Raw genomic sequence first — 16,160 nt, 5'->3', positions numbered from 1 at the left:
AGTGCATTCTGTGTGAAAAGTTACTCCAGTCAGCATAATCAATTTTGGCTTATCAGAAAATCACTTCCATAAAGACTGTTTGCTAATTTTTAAGAAGTGATCAAAATTTTCTAAATTCTATTTTTCTCTCCCTCTCTCTCTCTCTCTAAAAATGCCATTATCTATAATAGTATATTCATGCTTCACAATAGTACTCTAGTGATAAAGAAGCCAGTTCATGGCACTGTTAGAACATCTGTCAAGTCCTGTTTATGATAAGCCAATTACAGAGTTTATTACTTTTTAATAAAAAGGTTTGTAACATTTGAGTATTGGTATCTTTCCAGTATCTAAATTTATTTATCTTAAAATAATAACAATTTTTCCAAATTATTAAAACTATTCTGATTAATTACATTCACTTATCTTAATAAAAAAAAAATAAGATGGGAGAACCGTAATATAAAGAAAAATAATCATCATTTAATTAGTAGAAAAAATTACACAATAAATATTTATATAAAAATTTGATTTAAAAATAACTTCAGGTACACTTTTCTCTCTCTCTAACACATATTAACTTTAACTTCAAAATATATTAAAAAAATTAAGTTTCAAGTTTGACAAACAAACAAAGCAAAACCCTTGGTTAATCCTTTTAAGGTCTAAAAAATTCAGTTTTCCACTATCCACCTTTTCTTAACTTGAACCCAAAAAGGATAATCACTTCCTACCTCTGCATATCAGTACAGAAGTGTACCATAGATTTATCTTGCTTCAGAAAACATCTATAAAGAAAAAACCTTGGCATAGGATTCAAATTTAACACTTTGTATAAACATAAGTCTTCCATTTGATGAACTGTTTTCCTAAATTCTGTCTCCAAAATAGTATTTCATCCTTGTTTTCACTACAGAGAATCTTAAACTGTGCAAATATGACACACAAAACACTAGATATGCAAGACTGCATGAATTCATCATCATCATTGTCATCAAATTCCTGATATATACCCTCAAAGGGTGTACAGGATATGATAGCACTACATGAAAAATTACATCATTACTAACTTCCTATCTACAATTTTCCTCCAAATCAGTCTGTTACCTGTCAAGACTCCAACATTATCAGATCTTATATTTCTATCTTCTAAGGCACTTTTTACTGTATCAATCCACCTATATCTTGGTCTTCTCTGGGTCTTTTTCCTGCACAACCTGGCATAAAATACTTGTTTTGCTAATAAGGGTCAAAGCTATATAACTGAGAGGAGACATCCACATAGCCTTCGAAGGAATACAGAGAACCGATCAGGGCTTCTGACCTAATGTTCAATCGTCACCATCTCATGGTGCACCCTGTTAGGTATCTACTGAATACTGAACGAACGAGGATGGGCTGGCAATTTGGGATTTAGCCAACCAAATTGTATTCTTATTGAATTCAATTTAATGTTGTACCATCTGTATGAATTTCCTCCTTAAAATAATTTTTTTATCCTGTATTCAATCAAAATATGTGCAAGAAACAAACTTAACATAGATTACTATTGCTGTCCGTACCAGGTCCATACGAAAGGAAATAACTTTCTACAAACTGAATTACATATTTGAGAGAACTTTTAAAAACTTTATATCTATTGCTGGCTATTTCCCACTTGAAAGGAACTCTTTCATATAAATCTATTCATCTCTGTGCTAACTTTTTACTCTTTTAAAACCACATTCCATTCAGAAATGTCAACAACATTTCTCACTTTTACAGCTGATGATGATGATGATATGAGTTGTATTACTTCCTGGAGATCTATGTATGCATACACTCATTTCAAAACGACGGTTATGATGTTTTGAAAACACTTAATGGTGTTTTCTTTTGAATGGGGAGGACAAACAACATGAAAAATTTCAGGTAATTATTATTATTATTATTATTATTATTATTAGGCCTTCATGGAGTCAACAGACTTACCATGGGAGGTAAGAAAAATAGTTTTATTATACAGTTTCAGTGTACTGAAGTAAAAGATGACAAGATGATATTTGAAGACCAAAAACGAATGCAGTTCTTAAACTTAAACTGTCAATGTTACGAGACATCACCATTATGAAACATTGTTGAAGTATAACAATATTTAATAACATAAACATAAGTTAAAAAGATTTTTTTTTAACAAACAACATTAAACATAATGAAATGATTTTATTAACATTATTTTTATGTCATGAAAATAAAAGACAAATTAATATAATGTTACAATAAACTAAATTTCACAACTGAGTATTAATATAAAAAAATTACATTGTGCACTGTTGCAGGACAACTTCCTCAAAGCAGCATGTGACAGAAGGAACTTAAGATCAAAGAGTGTTAGATTTCATCATAGTGTCAGAGGGCATTTCAGTTAAAGATGTAACTATTATCCTCCGGTTGGTGACAGTGATCATGAGGTACTCACTTGGAAAGTGACTAAGTTTATGAATATTCCATTCAGAAAAGGTTACATGCTGAACTACACAGCAGGAAATTATGACCAACTGAGGAGTATACTAAGATCAGTGGAATGGAATTGGTTGATGGATGGGAAGAATATCGACAGTGCATGAGAAGTTTAAACAATACTTAAATGATGCGATATCAGAATGTGTCCCAAGAATTTGAAGAATAAATAGCATAGGAGTAATGGATGTGTAATCTTATTAAGCAAGAGATTCATAAGAAAAGGATGATATGGAATACCGTGTGCATAAGGATGATGAAAATTATAAGCAGCAGGTTAGAATAGTCACAACTGTTGTACAGAAAGCAAAGTCTGAGTATGAAAAGAAACTGGCTCTGCATGCTAAAGACAACCCACAAGAATTCTATCGATATGCTGCAAGTAAAAGAAAGAATGAATATGAAAGAACAACTTTTCTAAATACAAATGGTGTGAGGGTAACAGATGCAGAAGAGGTTGTTCAACTAATGAGTGCACATTCTGTTAAAAGCTATTAACCTGGTGCACGTGACATTGAGCTCACTGCTACCACTTCACTGGATGAAGAAACTCAGGTGTATGAGGATGAGGTATTAGAGCTGTTGCACAAACTGAATAAGAATTCAGCAATAGGGACTGATGGAATATCAGCACATGTGCTAAAAGAGTGTTCAGCTGAACTGGCTATTCCTTTGACTAGGCTGTTTAATATGAGTCTCAGAACAGGGAAGATTCTGCAGAATGAAAAGAATGTATGGTAATTCTATTGCACAATGGTGGTGCAAAAACTGACGTACCCAACTATTGACCAATTAGTATCTCAGGAGTGGTGGTGAAGATTTTGGAAAAATTGGTAAGGGCTCGCATTCAGAAATGGATTGACAATGAATCTCTACTTTGCAATGAGCAATATGGGTTTACTAAAGGAAGGTCATGTTTTAGCAACTTGCTCACATTCTATAACAAGGTTACCATTGAACTAGCAAGGGGAATGGATATACCATGATACTTTTGGATTTTGCTAAGCTTTTGACAGAATACAGCATGGTAGACTGTTGCATAAATTGGAGAATATGGGTGTGGATTATAGAATAATGGATAAGAGGATGGCTGACTGACAGATATCAAAAAGTGGTATATGGGGGAGATGTGAGTCTGCAAGATTTAAGGTAACCAGTTTTTCAAAGTGGGGGTAAGATACCAAATCCCCACTGTCCCTGTGGAGCTGAGACCAAAACCATTCACTATATAGTACAGGAATGTGAGCTGACAGCATATGCAGGTGACTTTAAGGATATCTTTGGCCTATCCCCAGAGGCGATCAACTGGATTAAAAACCTAAATGTTAAAATGTGACTAATCTTTTGTCTGATGCTTGTTATAAATTTTGTATTTGTATTTGCCTGAATGTAGATGTTTTTTTTTTCTTTTAATTATATATTATCATATATGTGTATCTTATCTATATTCATGTGTATTATATCTTATTGTCTTTTAACCATGTGTACAAGCCATACGATAAATAAATACTGCAATCCCTTGATTAGTGTGACTAATGCATTCTTTAAAACAGGCACATTAATCAAAAATGCACTAATCGAATATAATAACCTATGGGAAAATGTATAATTCATTCCTCAGATTTCTTTTTTGACCCTTAATTTTTTTTATAAAAGAATTAGGGTATGTCTCAGGGCCTAGTTAAAGGAAAATCATGAAGCTGAAAGACAATAAAATATATTCAGAATATAAATTTATTATTCTACTTCTTAACAAAGAATTGAGCTAACGTAGTTTGGCAGGCATTCTGTTTCTTTTTTTCATACCACTGACGGTATAGCCCTACTGCCTCTTCTGCAAATTTTACTGGTTCTCTCTTCAGGGTCAGTTTCTAAGCATTGCTGCTTAAAAACTTCGATTATACAAAAACTATTTTCAAATTGTTTCTGTGAAACCTCTTTGGGCTTGTCAGTGATTAAATTTTCTTCATATTCTTCAGGATCTTTCCGCTGTGTATCTAAATTTAGCAGGTCGGAATCACTCAACTTCTCAGAATGAGATTTAATTAACTTAGATTCATTTGAAAAGCCTCTAAAATCATTTGCACAATGTGGAAGAATGTGCTTCCAAACGGCTCACATACTGCTAGCAGCAATTTCATTCAATTTTGCGACTTTATGAACAGGCTAAGATTTCTCTGATTTGGCCAGAAAAATCTTGGAAGGCATTCGCTTCCAAAAAATGGCTGGTTTCATAGACATTAAATATTTGTTGATCACAATAGTCTCCTTCTTACACAATTTTCTTCAAAATCTCTGGATCTGCACTTATCTCCTTATCTGCACTTGTAGCCTCTCCTGTGATTAGAACATTATGTAGGCTATTTCTCTTTTTGAAACGCTGAAATCACCCAGCACTAACGTGAAATTTTTCTTCTTTTCCATCATGGATAGCCCTTTCTTTCCAGGTTACAAAGAGACAATGCTTTTGATTTAATAAGGCTAGCGTTTAGCAAGATCCGATTTTTGGTTACAATCTTTGAAGTCTCTCTAATTAAATCATTATAATACTTTGATTTTGAGTGCATGCATAATGAACTTGAAGCAGCCTTACCTTTCTCTTTGTATTCAGCAGTTGATTCACCCATTTTTGTGTTCTTGTCCTATCTCTGCTCTGGACTCACCTTGTTCATTTTTCTTTATTATTTCAAGTTTTTCTTCCAATGAGATTACTTTTCGAATCATTTTCACACTTCTATTTTTTGCTAACTAATTCTTTTACTCATGATTAAAGGTAACTTAGGAAAATAATTTAAAATAAAAAAGTAAGGAAAACAATTGCACGTGATATGATCAGCAAAATGCTATGTAAAGCAGACGATTTAATTTTGGCGGTAAATTTGGATAATAGTGTACATGGAAATAGTGTGGTATGCCATTAAAAATTAACTCTGTAAAATGTTTCAAATTGGTAAATAAATTATGTCATCCTGGTGAGTAATTTTTTAAATAGTTAGCCATAAAAAATGTATAGATCGAAAATTTTTAAAATCTGTAACATTTATTTTTAAGATGTATATAGGTGCACTAATCGAATTTGGGTATCGAAAAAAAATGATGTACTAATTGAAAACGCACTAATCAGGGGCACATTAATCGAGGGATTGCTGTAAATAAATAAGGTAACCGGTGATGTACCACAAGGATCAGTGCTTGATCCACCGTTATTCAATCTATACAGTAATGATATTGGGAAGGATTTGACAAGCGACATACAGCTATTTGCTGATGATGCAAAGATAGGTAGGGTAATCAAGAATTCTGCTCATATGCAGTACTTGCAACATACATATGGAGCATTGCATTATATGGTTGTGAGGCCTGGACTCTAACAAAACAAGACATGAAAAAGTTGGAGGCATTTGAAATTTGGTGCTGGAGAAAGATGATGAAAATTAGTTGGACAGAAAAGAAAAGTAATGAAGAAGTTCTGAATATAGTTCATGAAGAGCGGTCATTAATGAAACACATCAATAAGAGAAGAAAAAGCCTAATTGGACACCATTTGAGCATGGGGGACTGATTACAGAAATAATGGAGGGGACTGTAGAAGGAAAGAGGCCACGAGGCAGACCAAGAATTTCATATATAAATAACATAATGATGCTAACTGGTGCTAAGAGTTATGAAGAGATAAAAAGGAAGTCACAAGACAGGATGTTGTGATGTGCTGCTATATTTACCAATTTTCAGATTGATGCACCAAAGAAGAAGAGAGCAGTACTTGCAGAATGATTTCAATAGGCAGGAATTGTGGGCATGGGAAAATGGATATCAGTTCAATGTCAGTAAATGGAAACTTCTTTAAATAACGAAACCTGTGGTGTTTAAATACTGTACTGATGATGTCCTAAGATACTTAGGATGAAATATTTACAATTAAATAATTTTCACTGTGGTTTATACGTGTGTTTGTTTTAATTAGTAAATGGAAAGTCATTCACTTCAGCATGATTAGATATCCAATGTCATATTATATTGGTGGGATTATGCTTGAAAAAAACTGATGAAGCTAGCAATCTTGGAGAGTTAGTAGATAGGAAGTTGAAGTTCAGGGGCCATGTAGCAAAGATTGCAAATACAACTCAAAAGATAATTGCAATACTGAAATGACATTCACATATAAAGATAAGGGTGCCATTTTGCTTCTTTACAAGGACTTGATAAGACCTCACTTGAACTATTGCACACAGGTCTGGCTTCCTGGTTTCCATTGTGATTCTGATATACTTGAAAGAGTTCAAAGGAGAGTGTTAAAAATGATATCAAGATTATGGAATACTGAGTATGAAAACAGACTGAGAATTTGTAGACTGCAGATGCTAGCAAACAGGAGAAAGAGGAGTGATATGATTAAGACTTACAAACTTCTGAAAGGGTAATACAGGATTTCAACTGATGGAATTTTTCAATTTATGGAGGGTGGAGAAAGGACAAAAAAAGGCATCCTTGGAAGCTGAGAATGAATGCCGCCAAGAGGGTGAGGGCTAGATTTTTCTCTCATAGAGTAGTGCATGATTGGAATGGATTGCCATTGGATGTTGTGAGTGCAAGCAGTGTGAATGAATTCCAGAATAAGTATGATAGCTGGTGCATGTAGTATGTGTCCTCCCTCAATGAATCCCTGACTCCCTGGAGGTCTCTCTTAATAATAATAATAATAATAATAATTATTATTATTATTTTAATCTCTTTCAAATTTTTCTAATATAACATTGCTTAATAAGAAAGTCAGCTAATTTATTAAAATATAAAATGCAGAGTGCCTAAATGAAAATGATCAAATACTCTATAACAGCCTACAATTCTTTCTAATTATTATTATTATTATTCCTCACCTTCATGGAGTCATAAGACTCACTGTGGGAGGTCAACACTAGACAACACAAAGTCTATCATACCACTTCTTAAACTCATCCACCATTTTCACTTTTACCACCCTCTCAGGCAATGAAAAGGAAAACCGCATCGGCTATGATTGGTGGGTCAGGATGCAATACCAGAGATCCTATTTTGTAAATTTTAATGCTAAAAGGAGAATTACCACTTTACTAGAGAAAGAAGGTTCTTCTTAATTTATTATCAGACATTTATAGAATTTAAAGACCCATCATGGTAGGTCCAACTATTTACACAGCTCATTAAACCATGTCTTCAACTCATTCGCTGTTTCTGTACCCCCTCCCCCACACACCACTCACTCTTAGGACAAGTAAGTCAAGTTTACTTTTCTGTTTGCTTATTTGGAAAAAAGGATTAAAACCAAGGTTTTAAAATTACTTGGTATCTTTAATATATATTATACCCAAGGTAAAAAACTTTTCACATCTTTCTCTCATCCGGAGATTCTTAATTAATAAGGTCAAAGCACCTTGTGGCAACTTGCATAGGTAAAATTGATAAGCTCTGAATTACTTAAACCTTGCCATTTCAGGGTCTGCCTACTCACTGATGAGACCTCAATAAAGGTTGAAACCGGTCTGGGTAGTGACCCCCACCTATAATGTATAACATCATACATCTCCTAGGAGATGTGTTTTACATTTATGGGAAATACTAAGGAAAGTGATCAGAGCTTAATCCATCTTTACCACGAGTTGCCTTGGTGTTACACCACCATCATAAGTCTTGAACCATGTTCAGGTGCAAACTTGACTTACTTGTCTGTTTGCTTACTTGGGAAAAAGGATTAAAACCAAGGTTTTAAAATTACTTGGTATCGGTAAACATCTGGTAAACAGAAGTACAGTATGGCGCAAAGAAACAATACTGAACTTCAACACCCCTTTCAGTACATGCACATTAATAGAACAGCATGTGTAAAGTCTACACCATTACCTTTAGCTGTAGCAATGGTGTTGTAAGAAAAGATGTTTATTGTTGAACATACCATATTTTCCGGTGTATAAGACCCACTTATTTACCTTAAAAATTCATCTTAAAAATGGGGTGCATCTTATATAATGAAGGTAAAGATTGTTTCCTCTTTTCAAAGTCATATGCACTCCCTTTTATGTTCCAAGATCTTTGTAGGTGGTTAATGGCGCAATCAAATTGATGCGTGACCTTCACGTGACTTCTAGCGTGTCATTGGCTAAGAACAGGGAGTCCCTATTCAAGTTTCATAATATCTTATCCGAGTAATCAGTTACCGATGTTTATCAGTTTATCTTTAAACAAACCCTTTAAAGTCTTTATGAGGGAAGAGTGGAACAAGTGGATGATGAATGCCAGTGTACATCAGCTAACACCAAAGGGTGCCCTGAAACGGCCATCAATCTCTCAAGTGTGCGAGTGGGTTAAGACATCTTGGTCGAAAATGAATGAACAAACTATTGTTAAATCTTTCTTGAAATGTGGAATTAGCAACACCCTTGATGGAAGTGAAGATCATTTCTTATATGAAGATGATGATGAAGAACAAGAGGAAGAAGAAAGAGAAGAAATTAATGATGATAGAGAAGAGTCAGATGACAGTGACATGGGTTTTGCAGGTTTCTGAAAGGTCAGTTTACTATTAAAAATTACCTATTATTTTATCCATTTTTTTTAAATCATACTTTAAAGTATAGGTTTTTTTCCAGAAAATTGTATTAAATTTCTTGGGTGCATCTTATACACCGGAAAATAGGGTAATTTTTATTCATAAGGAGCTGGTAGAGCAAATGGTCTAAGCCTACAACATGTTCATGAGTAGTTTGTTCATTGTTTCTGTAAACATGTCCCAAGCAATACTGTCATTATTGCCTTAATCGAGACATTCTGACATACCAGAAGGTGGTCATTACAGAGAATCCTTAAGGAGTTGGGTGCTTTTTCGTATGTCATTCAGGTGGGCCAGTGTTTAACAGTAATGGATTATGCTGCAGAGCAGGTGTTATAAATTTAATTGGCCGTGTATTAAATGAATGTTTCAACATTATTCGTTAGCCTTATTAGTTATTTCAATATATCAATTTCTTTTACTTGCGCTCCATACAGTTACCATTTGATTACATACAACTCACTCTAAACTTATTCTATTCTGATTATCTAAGTCCCTGCTAGTAACCCCTTAATTTCCCACAAGCAGAAGTGCACTCAGGATTTAATCTTGGGGGAGGGGGGAGCAGTTGAGTAGACGATTTGAGAATACACACTACAGATTACATACATCCTATGACTAAGCATCTGCAATGATTGCTAATTCATAAGTAGTATAGAAATAGAAGACACGACGCAACATAAATTTAAAAAAAAAAAGAATTTTAATTAGGAAATTAAAATTTCCTAATTAAAATGTTAGAAATAATTATTTTAATTTCCCGAGGTTTCGACCTTCATATTAATTTCATCAGCTTAAGTATGCAATGAGAATTATACAAATGATGTCCAAGAAAACACATAGTTTATGTGTTTTCTTGGACAGAAAACACATAGTTTTTCCAGAAAACTAAGATTTCTGGAAAATTTTCTAGTGTTTTTTTCCCTTGTTCAGCAGGGGGGGCCAGGTCCCCCCCCCCCCAGAACTTACACATTAAACCAACATTATGTCCAATTCAGACCTTTACATGTTTTACAACTTATGTACAATTCAATGTCATTTTTACATTCAGCTACCCTTACAAGTTAACATCAAAATTTAAACAATAAATTATAGTAATATACAATTCTGCTATTCACATGATTTATAACCTCTGTAAAATCGATGTCGGAGAATTTCAAAAATTTTACCGCATGATATTTTACATAGGAATACTGTGCATGTGTGCTAGCCAATGTCTATGAAGATCCATCCTTCCGCCATAATGTCTAATTCTCGGACAAAGTGCATTTTAGTCATTTCAGACAAAATATGGGTCTACGACCATGTTAGAAATAATTATTTTCATTTCCTGAGGTTTCGACCTTCATATTAATTTCATCAGCTTAAGTATGCAATGAGAATTATACAAATGATGTCCAAGAGATTTCAAGCAATGACGACATCTGGCCACTCATAAATAAAGAACATCTACGAAACGTTAGTTTCGAAGAGAGTGATGATGATTAAAATATACACTTTATTTTATTTAGCCTAAAACATTTATGCATTATATGCAATGAAGTTTACATGCAATTTATAATTTTTTATAATTTTATACTATGTATTTGTTTCATAGTTTATGTTTTTCTTAACTTACATGAATTACCTGAATTAAATAAAAATATATTTTTGTTGGATACGTCATTGTTGATATAATCTTAACAAGAAAACAATTTCAGAACCTAAGCCTACTTTTTGTATGTGATCTGAGTCTCGCATAATGCGATTTATATAACGCGGCATTTCTATGGAACCTAACATCCGCATTATAGGAGGGTTACCTGTACTTCTGTCAAATTCCTTTCAAATGCTTTGAGATCTTCACATGCCATCTGCTCTAGTGACATGCTGAAACCTGCAAAACCAGAATGCTATAACTATTTTGTTTATCAAGCAGATGTCTAAATGAGATTCTGATCAACAAACTCATTTTCTGGTTTTGTAGCCATTGCTCCCATCAAAGAGAAAGTATCTTTATTAGTTAGATATAAATAATATCAAGATATTATTTATATCTTAGATATAAATACATATGTATATATTATAATTTAGTTCTCTCTCTGTGTGTCAAAATGAATAATCATTCTGAAATGAAAGGATTTAATAATTTGTTAATAAAATTTTCATTTTTTGTGAAACAATTCCTCAGATTATATAAATTGCGACCCTCTTTGTCAAGTGACCATCTGAAAATTTTTAGATTAAATTTAAATAAATAAAATGTTCAATATTTTTAAAATCAAGGAAAAATTAAAATATATAAACTTTATATTCTTACCTGTCTCTGCAATATTTGAGAAGAATGATATAAAGAAACTGGACGAGAGCAGCCATATGGTAGAGATAATGTTCTTTTAAGTTCTGATGACTCTAAAATTAATAAACCAATATATATATACATACATACACACACACACGCACATATATATATATATATATATATATATATATAAGTTAGAGATCATTGTGCGCGTGTAAATAGAACCATAATACAAGACAGGGATGTTGGTCTTACACTATAATCTTCTAGTTAATCATATATATGTTCTGGATCTCCGTTGTGCTAGAAAATTCATGTTTTGTTCTACACATCTAGGAATGAACCCATCTATGTTCTAGAACTGCAAGGTATATAAATACATACTATGCAGTGGTCATTTAAATATCATACACTTGGTTATACTATAAATTAAAGAAACCAAGAATTTATATACTTGGCTTAATCCTTTATCCAAGTCTAAGCAAACAAAGTTTGCACCTGACCCTTCCCATAATGCATAGCATTATACATGTCCACAAGGCATGTTCTTTGCATTATAGGATACTAAGGCAAGTGATGTGAAGTCATACCACCTTTAGCACGAGTTGTCTCAGTCCTGAAGATACTTCAGGCAGAAACTTTGTTTGCTAATGCTTGGATAAAGGATAAAACCATTTTAATTAAAGATACCAAGTATATAAATTCTTGGTATCTTTAATTAAATTTCATACAATTAAAGATAAGAGGTCAGTTAAGCAAGCTCAGCCAACTATTGCTCTAGGTAGCAAGATGAGAAACAAGGTCAAGTAAGAATGAAACAGCTGATATGACCAAATTGATTTAATAGTCAATGACAGGCTATTTTAATCTGTAACTGAATATACCCACAAGAAGATTTAGAAACCAATCTGTAGCTGAATGCAACTAGCCTATGCAAAATTAATTCAATTCATAACAATAATATACATGAACTGATAACTCTTGATCACCCAGTTGCCAGTTGCAAGTTGTAACAACATGCTCTATGTACTGTGACAAATGCCACAATGAATGCCTCAACAAAAATGCCATAATGTAATACTTGTGAAATAAAAAATATGGCAAATGTAGGGGGGAAATGTTACTTTAATCATAATTCAAGCTGGAGTTCAACTAGTGTTCCGAAAAGTTCAGTAAGACATTATTTTTTTTATATTATATTGGATCTCACACTAATTCATATTATTCAACTCACAAAAAAAAGTTAAAATTAATTAATTAATTAAGAAAGTTAAGAAATGGAATTTTTCTTGAGGATGTTTAATAACAGGAAGATGAAATTATACACCAAGAAATAAGTAAACATGCACTATTTCTCTACTAAGTGTCCAAATTTATTACTGCACTTGTCCCAATGACAGATCAGTTTATCAATACCAGTAGTGAAGAAGTCTGTACCCACACCCAGTAACCAATATCGCACTGCCTGAGGAACTTCATCATCATCAGTAGTGAAATGCCTTTCAGAACGGTGTTTCTTGAGTAGGGGCTGAGTAAATGGAAGTCTGAAGGCGCTAAGTCTGGGCTGCAGTGAGAGATGGGGGCTGTGACAGTTTTCCAACAATTACAGTGTAACCACTCACAAATGGTGTGAATAGTATATGTGGAGTAGTGATCGTGCACCAAAATTGCTCTGCTTGTCATTAGTCCTCGTCATTTGCAGCGAATGTTGGCTTTCAGTTTGCCCAATTGCACAGTAAAACCCTGCATTAATTGTTCCTCCCTTTGGCAAGAAGTCCACCAACAGAATGCCTTGGTGATCCCCAGAACATTAATTTTTTGGATAGCAGGAACAACTGTGAGTTTTCTGGACACAGAAAATTATGGATGTTTACAGGTCATGGAATTTTGTTTGCTCTTGGGTAAAGTGATGAATCCACATTTCATCTCCTGTGACTGGTTGAGTAAGAACTTCAACTTTGTCACTGTATCACAACTGATTCTCAAGACATATCCCCATGCATGTTGCCTTACGCTCCTCTGACAATTGTCGGGATACCCAGGGAGCATACTTTTGAAAGCCAAGGATATTGTGAGAAATTTCATAAACAGTGGACCTACTTAAGTTCACTACTTGTGCAATTTCAAGAAGTTTTATTCACTGGTTTTCAAGAACAATGTCCTAAATGCATGAAATGTTTTGTCTTCTGTCTTGCTCGATGAAGGCCTGCCTGCCCAATGTCACCAAAGCCTACTTTAAATTCATTGCACCTCACGCACACTTGCTTCTTTGACATCACCTTTTCACCATATACAGCAACCAGTTCATAGTGAATGTCACTTGATGAAGCTCAAGTGACATACACTATGAACTTATTCATGTTTTTGCTTAAAAAACATGAATAACTTCATGGCAATCTGTTTTGGACCATACTCACATGGTACCATCTTACAACTAGTGCAACTGGAATTAGCTGTAGGGTGAAAGTAGGACTGCACTGCAATGGCAGTCTTTTTGAATGTTATTAATGGGTCTATCTGTCCACCATGGTTTATCTCATTCCATTTCACCATTATTAAGAAAAAAAATGTGTTACCTTACTTTTCGGAAAGCCCTCATACATACAGGCTGCCCCAGTAGTAACCTGCCAAACTATAGAGATTCATTCGTTGAGTGAAGCAAAAAAGTTTATATCAAATGGGTCCAATTCTGGTCAGGTAAGGAGATACATGTGTGGACAGACTTATGTGTTCATCGAACATGTTGTTTATTATTTTAACGGTATAATAGAACACAGAAACTAAGTAAATAATTAATTTATTAACTTGATGCTGATATTTCGCATGGTGTATGTTGTTTTAGTCTCGTGTATTGTGACAAACAGTGTTTTTGTGCTCTGAAGATGCTGGTTATAATACCAGCGAAATATCAGCATCAAGTTAATAAATTAATTATTTACTTAGTTTCTGTGTTCTATTATACCGTTAAAATAATAAACAACATGTAAGGAGATACAGTTATTTGATAGTTTTCCTGCTGGTAACTACAGTACTGCCTGACTGTGCAAGAAAGAATGACTGTTGGAAGTTTTTTTCCACTTGGTTAGACTACAAATTATATATTTAGTTTAATCCTTTATCCAAGTGCGAGCAAACAAAGTGTGCACCTGAAGTATCTTCAGGTGCACACTTTGTTTGCTCGCACTTGGATAAAGGATTAAACTAAATATATAATTTGTAGTCTAACCAAGTGGAAAAAAACTTCCAACATCATTCTCTAATCCAAAGTAATTTATTAATAAGGTGTGACACCTTTTGGCAACTCGTATAGGTAAATATGACTTCAGCATTGCTTCAACCTTGGTATCACCTCTGGGTCTGGCTCTCACTGAAGAGACCTCAATAAAGGTCGAAACCGGTCTGGGTAGTGACTCTTCCTAATGCATAGCATTATACATGTCCACAAGATGATGTGCTTTGCATAATTGGATACTAAGGCAAGTGATGTGAAATTTGTCCACCTTACCACATTGCCCCAGACCTGAAGATACTTCAGGCACAAACTTTGTTTGCTTACACTTGGATAAAGGATTAAACAAAATATATAATTTAATGAATGACTATAGTGGAATAACTGTACTGAATATAGAAAGTTTTTTTACCTTGGGTTTATTATGCATTAAAGATACCAAGAAATTTTATACTTAGTTTTAATCCTTTTCCCAAGGAAGCAAAACAAAGTTTTGCAAGTGAAATATATTCATGTCTGAGCTACTTGTATGTAGAAGCTAATAACTTCATATCACTTGCCTTAATATGCATCCCATAATGCAAAGGGTCACTACTCAGACCGGTTTCGACCTTTATTGAGGTCTCATCAGTGGGAGCCAGACCCAGGAGAGATACCAAAGTTGAAGTAATGCAGAATTCATATATATCTCATATACAAGTAAACAAAAGGTGCTTGACCTTATTAATAAAGATCTCTGCATGAGAGAATGATGTAGAAAGTTTTTTTACCTTGGGTTTATTACATGTTAAAGACACCAAGCAATTTTATACTTGATTTTAATCCTTTTCCCAAGGAAGCCAAACAAAGTTTTGTGCGTGAAATATATTCACCTGAGCTACTTGTATGTAGAAGCTAATGACTTCATATCACTTGCCTTAGTATGTATCCCACAATGCAAAGCAAAGTACACCCCCTTTCAGACCTCTTGCATCCACCAAGATGTTTCGATCTTTCTATTCTTGCAAACAACTTCACCACATACCTCCCTATCTGAGTCAATCAATAATTTCTCCAAACTATGCCAGTGAACTGCCAAACTTTGGTTCTTGTTTTTAAATTCCTTTATTTTTTCTCAAATAATATTTGTATAGTTGTATCACCTATTAAAGCTGCTCAACCTTAATTCTGTTTAAAACTTTTTTTTATCTCTTTTTACCTCTTACATTTTTCTCAATATTCTCTCTGAGAATCTGCTGACTAACTTACTAGATACTTTTGATATGCTTTCTTCTTTTCAGTGACTGTCTCTTTAACCTGCCGAGTTCACCAAATTCAAATTGTTTTATTTTTGCAAACAACTTCTTCACATTCTTCTCTTGCTGAATCAATCAATCAATTTCTTCAGAGTTTGTCACTGACACCAATATTTGGTTCTTGTTTTCGCTTTTTCATTTTTTTCTTGAATAATATTTCGCTTCATAAAGCTGTTCAACTTTAATCCTTTTCAAACCTTTTTTAAAAATATTTTTCTTTTCGATAACTAAGTGATCAATCAGACCCTAAAGCAGAGTAAAGATATCACTATCAAAGATAATATAGTCAATAAA

The 16,160-nt window shown here is 33.8% G+C and overlaps 1 protein-coding gene across 1 annotated transcript in view; it reads right to left on the bottom strand.

Annotated features, from left to right (window-relative positions):
* Positions 1 to 16,160, bottom strand: part of LOC150092814 (uncharacterized) — a 740,966-nt gene that overhangs the window by 173,755 nt on the left and 551,051 nt on the right. The window contains exon 23 of the mRNA XM_090414287.1: positions 11,361 to 11,452. Within this exon, the coding sequence (XP_090270413.1) occupies positions 11,361 to 11,452 (92 nt within the window). The remainder of the gene's footprint in view (positions 1 to 11,360; positions 11,453 to 16,160) is intronic.

The sequence above is a fragment of the Typopeltis vanoorti genome, chromosome 25 (genome assembly GCF_054136105.1).
Source record: "Typopeltis vanoorti isolate ZY-2024b chromosome 25, IOZ_Tvanoo_1.0, whole genome shotgun sequence".
Taxonomy (NCBI): domain Eukaryota; kingdom Metazoa; phylum Arthropoda; class Arachnida; order Uropygi; family Thelyphonidae; genus Typopeltis; species Typopeltis vanoorti.
Note: the sequence above shows the minus strand (reverse complement) of the source record. Positions and strands in the feature narration are given on the sequence as shown.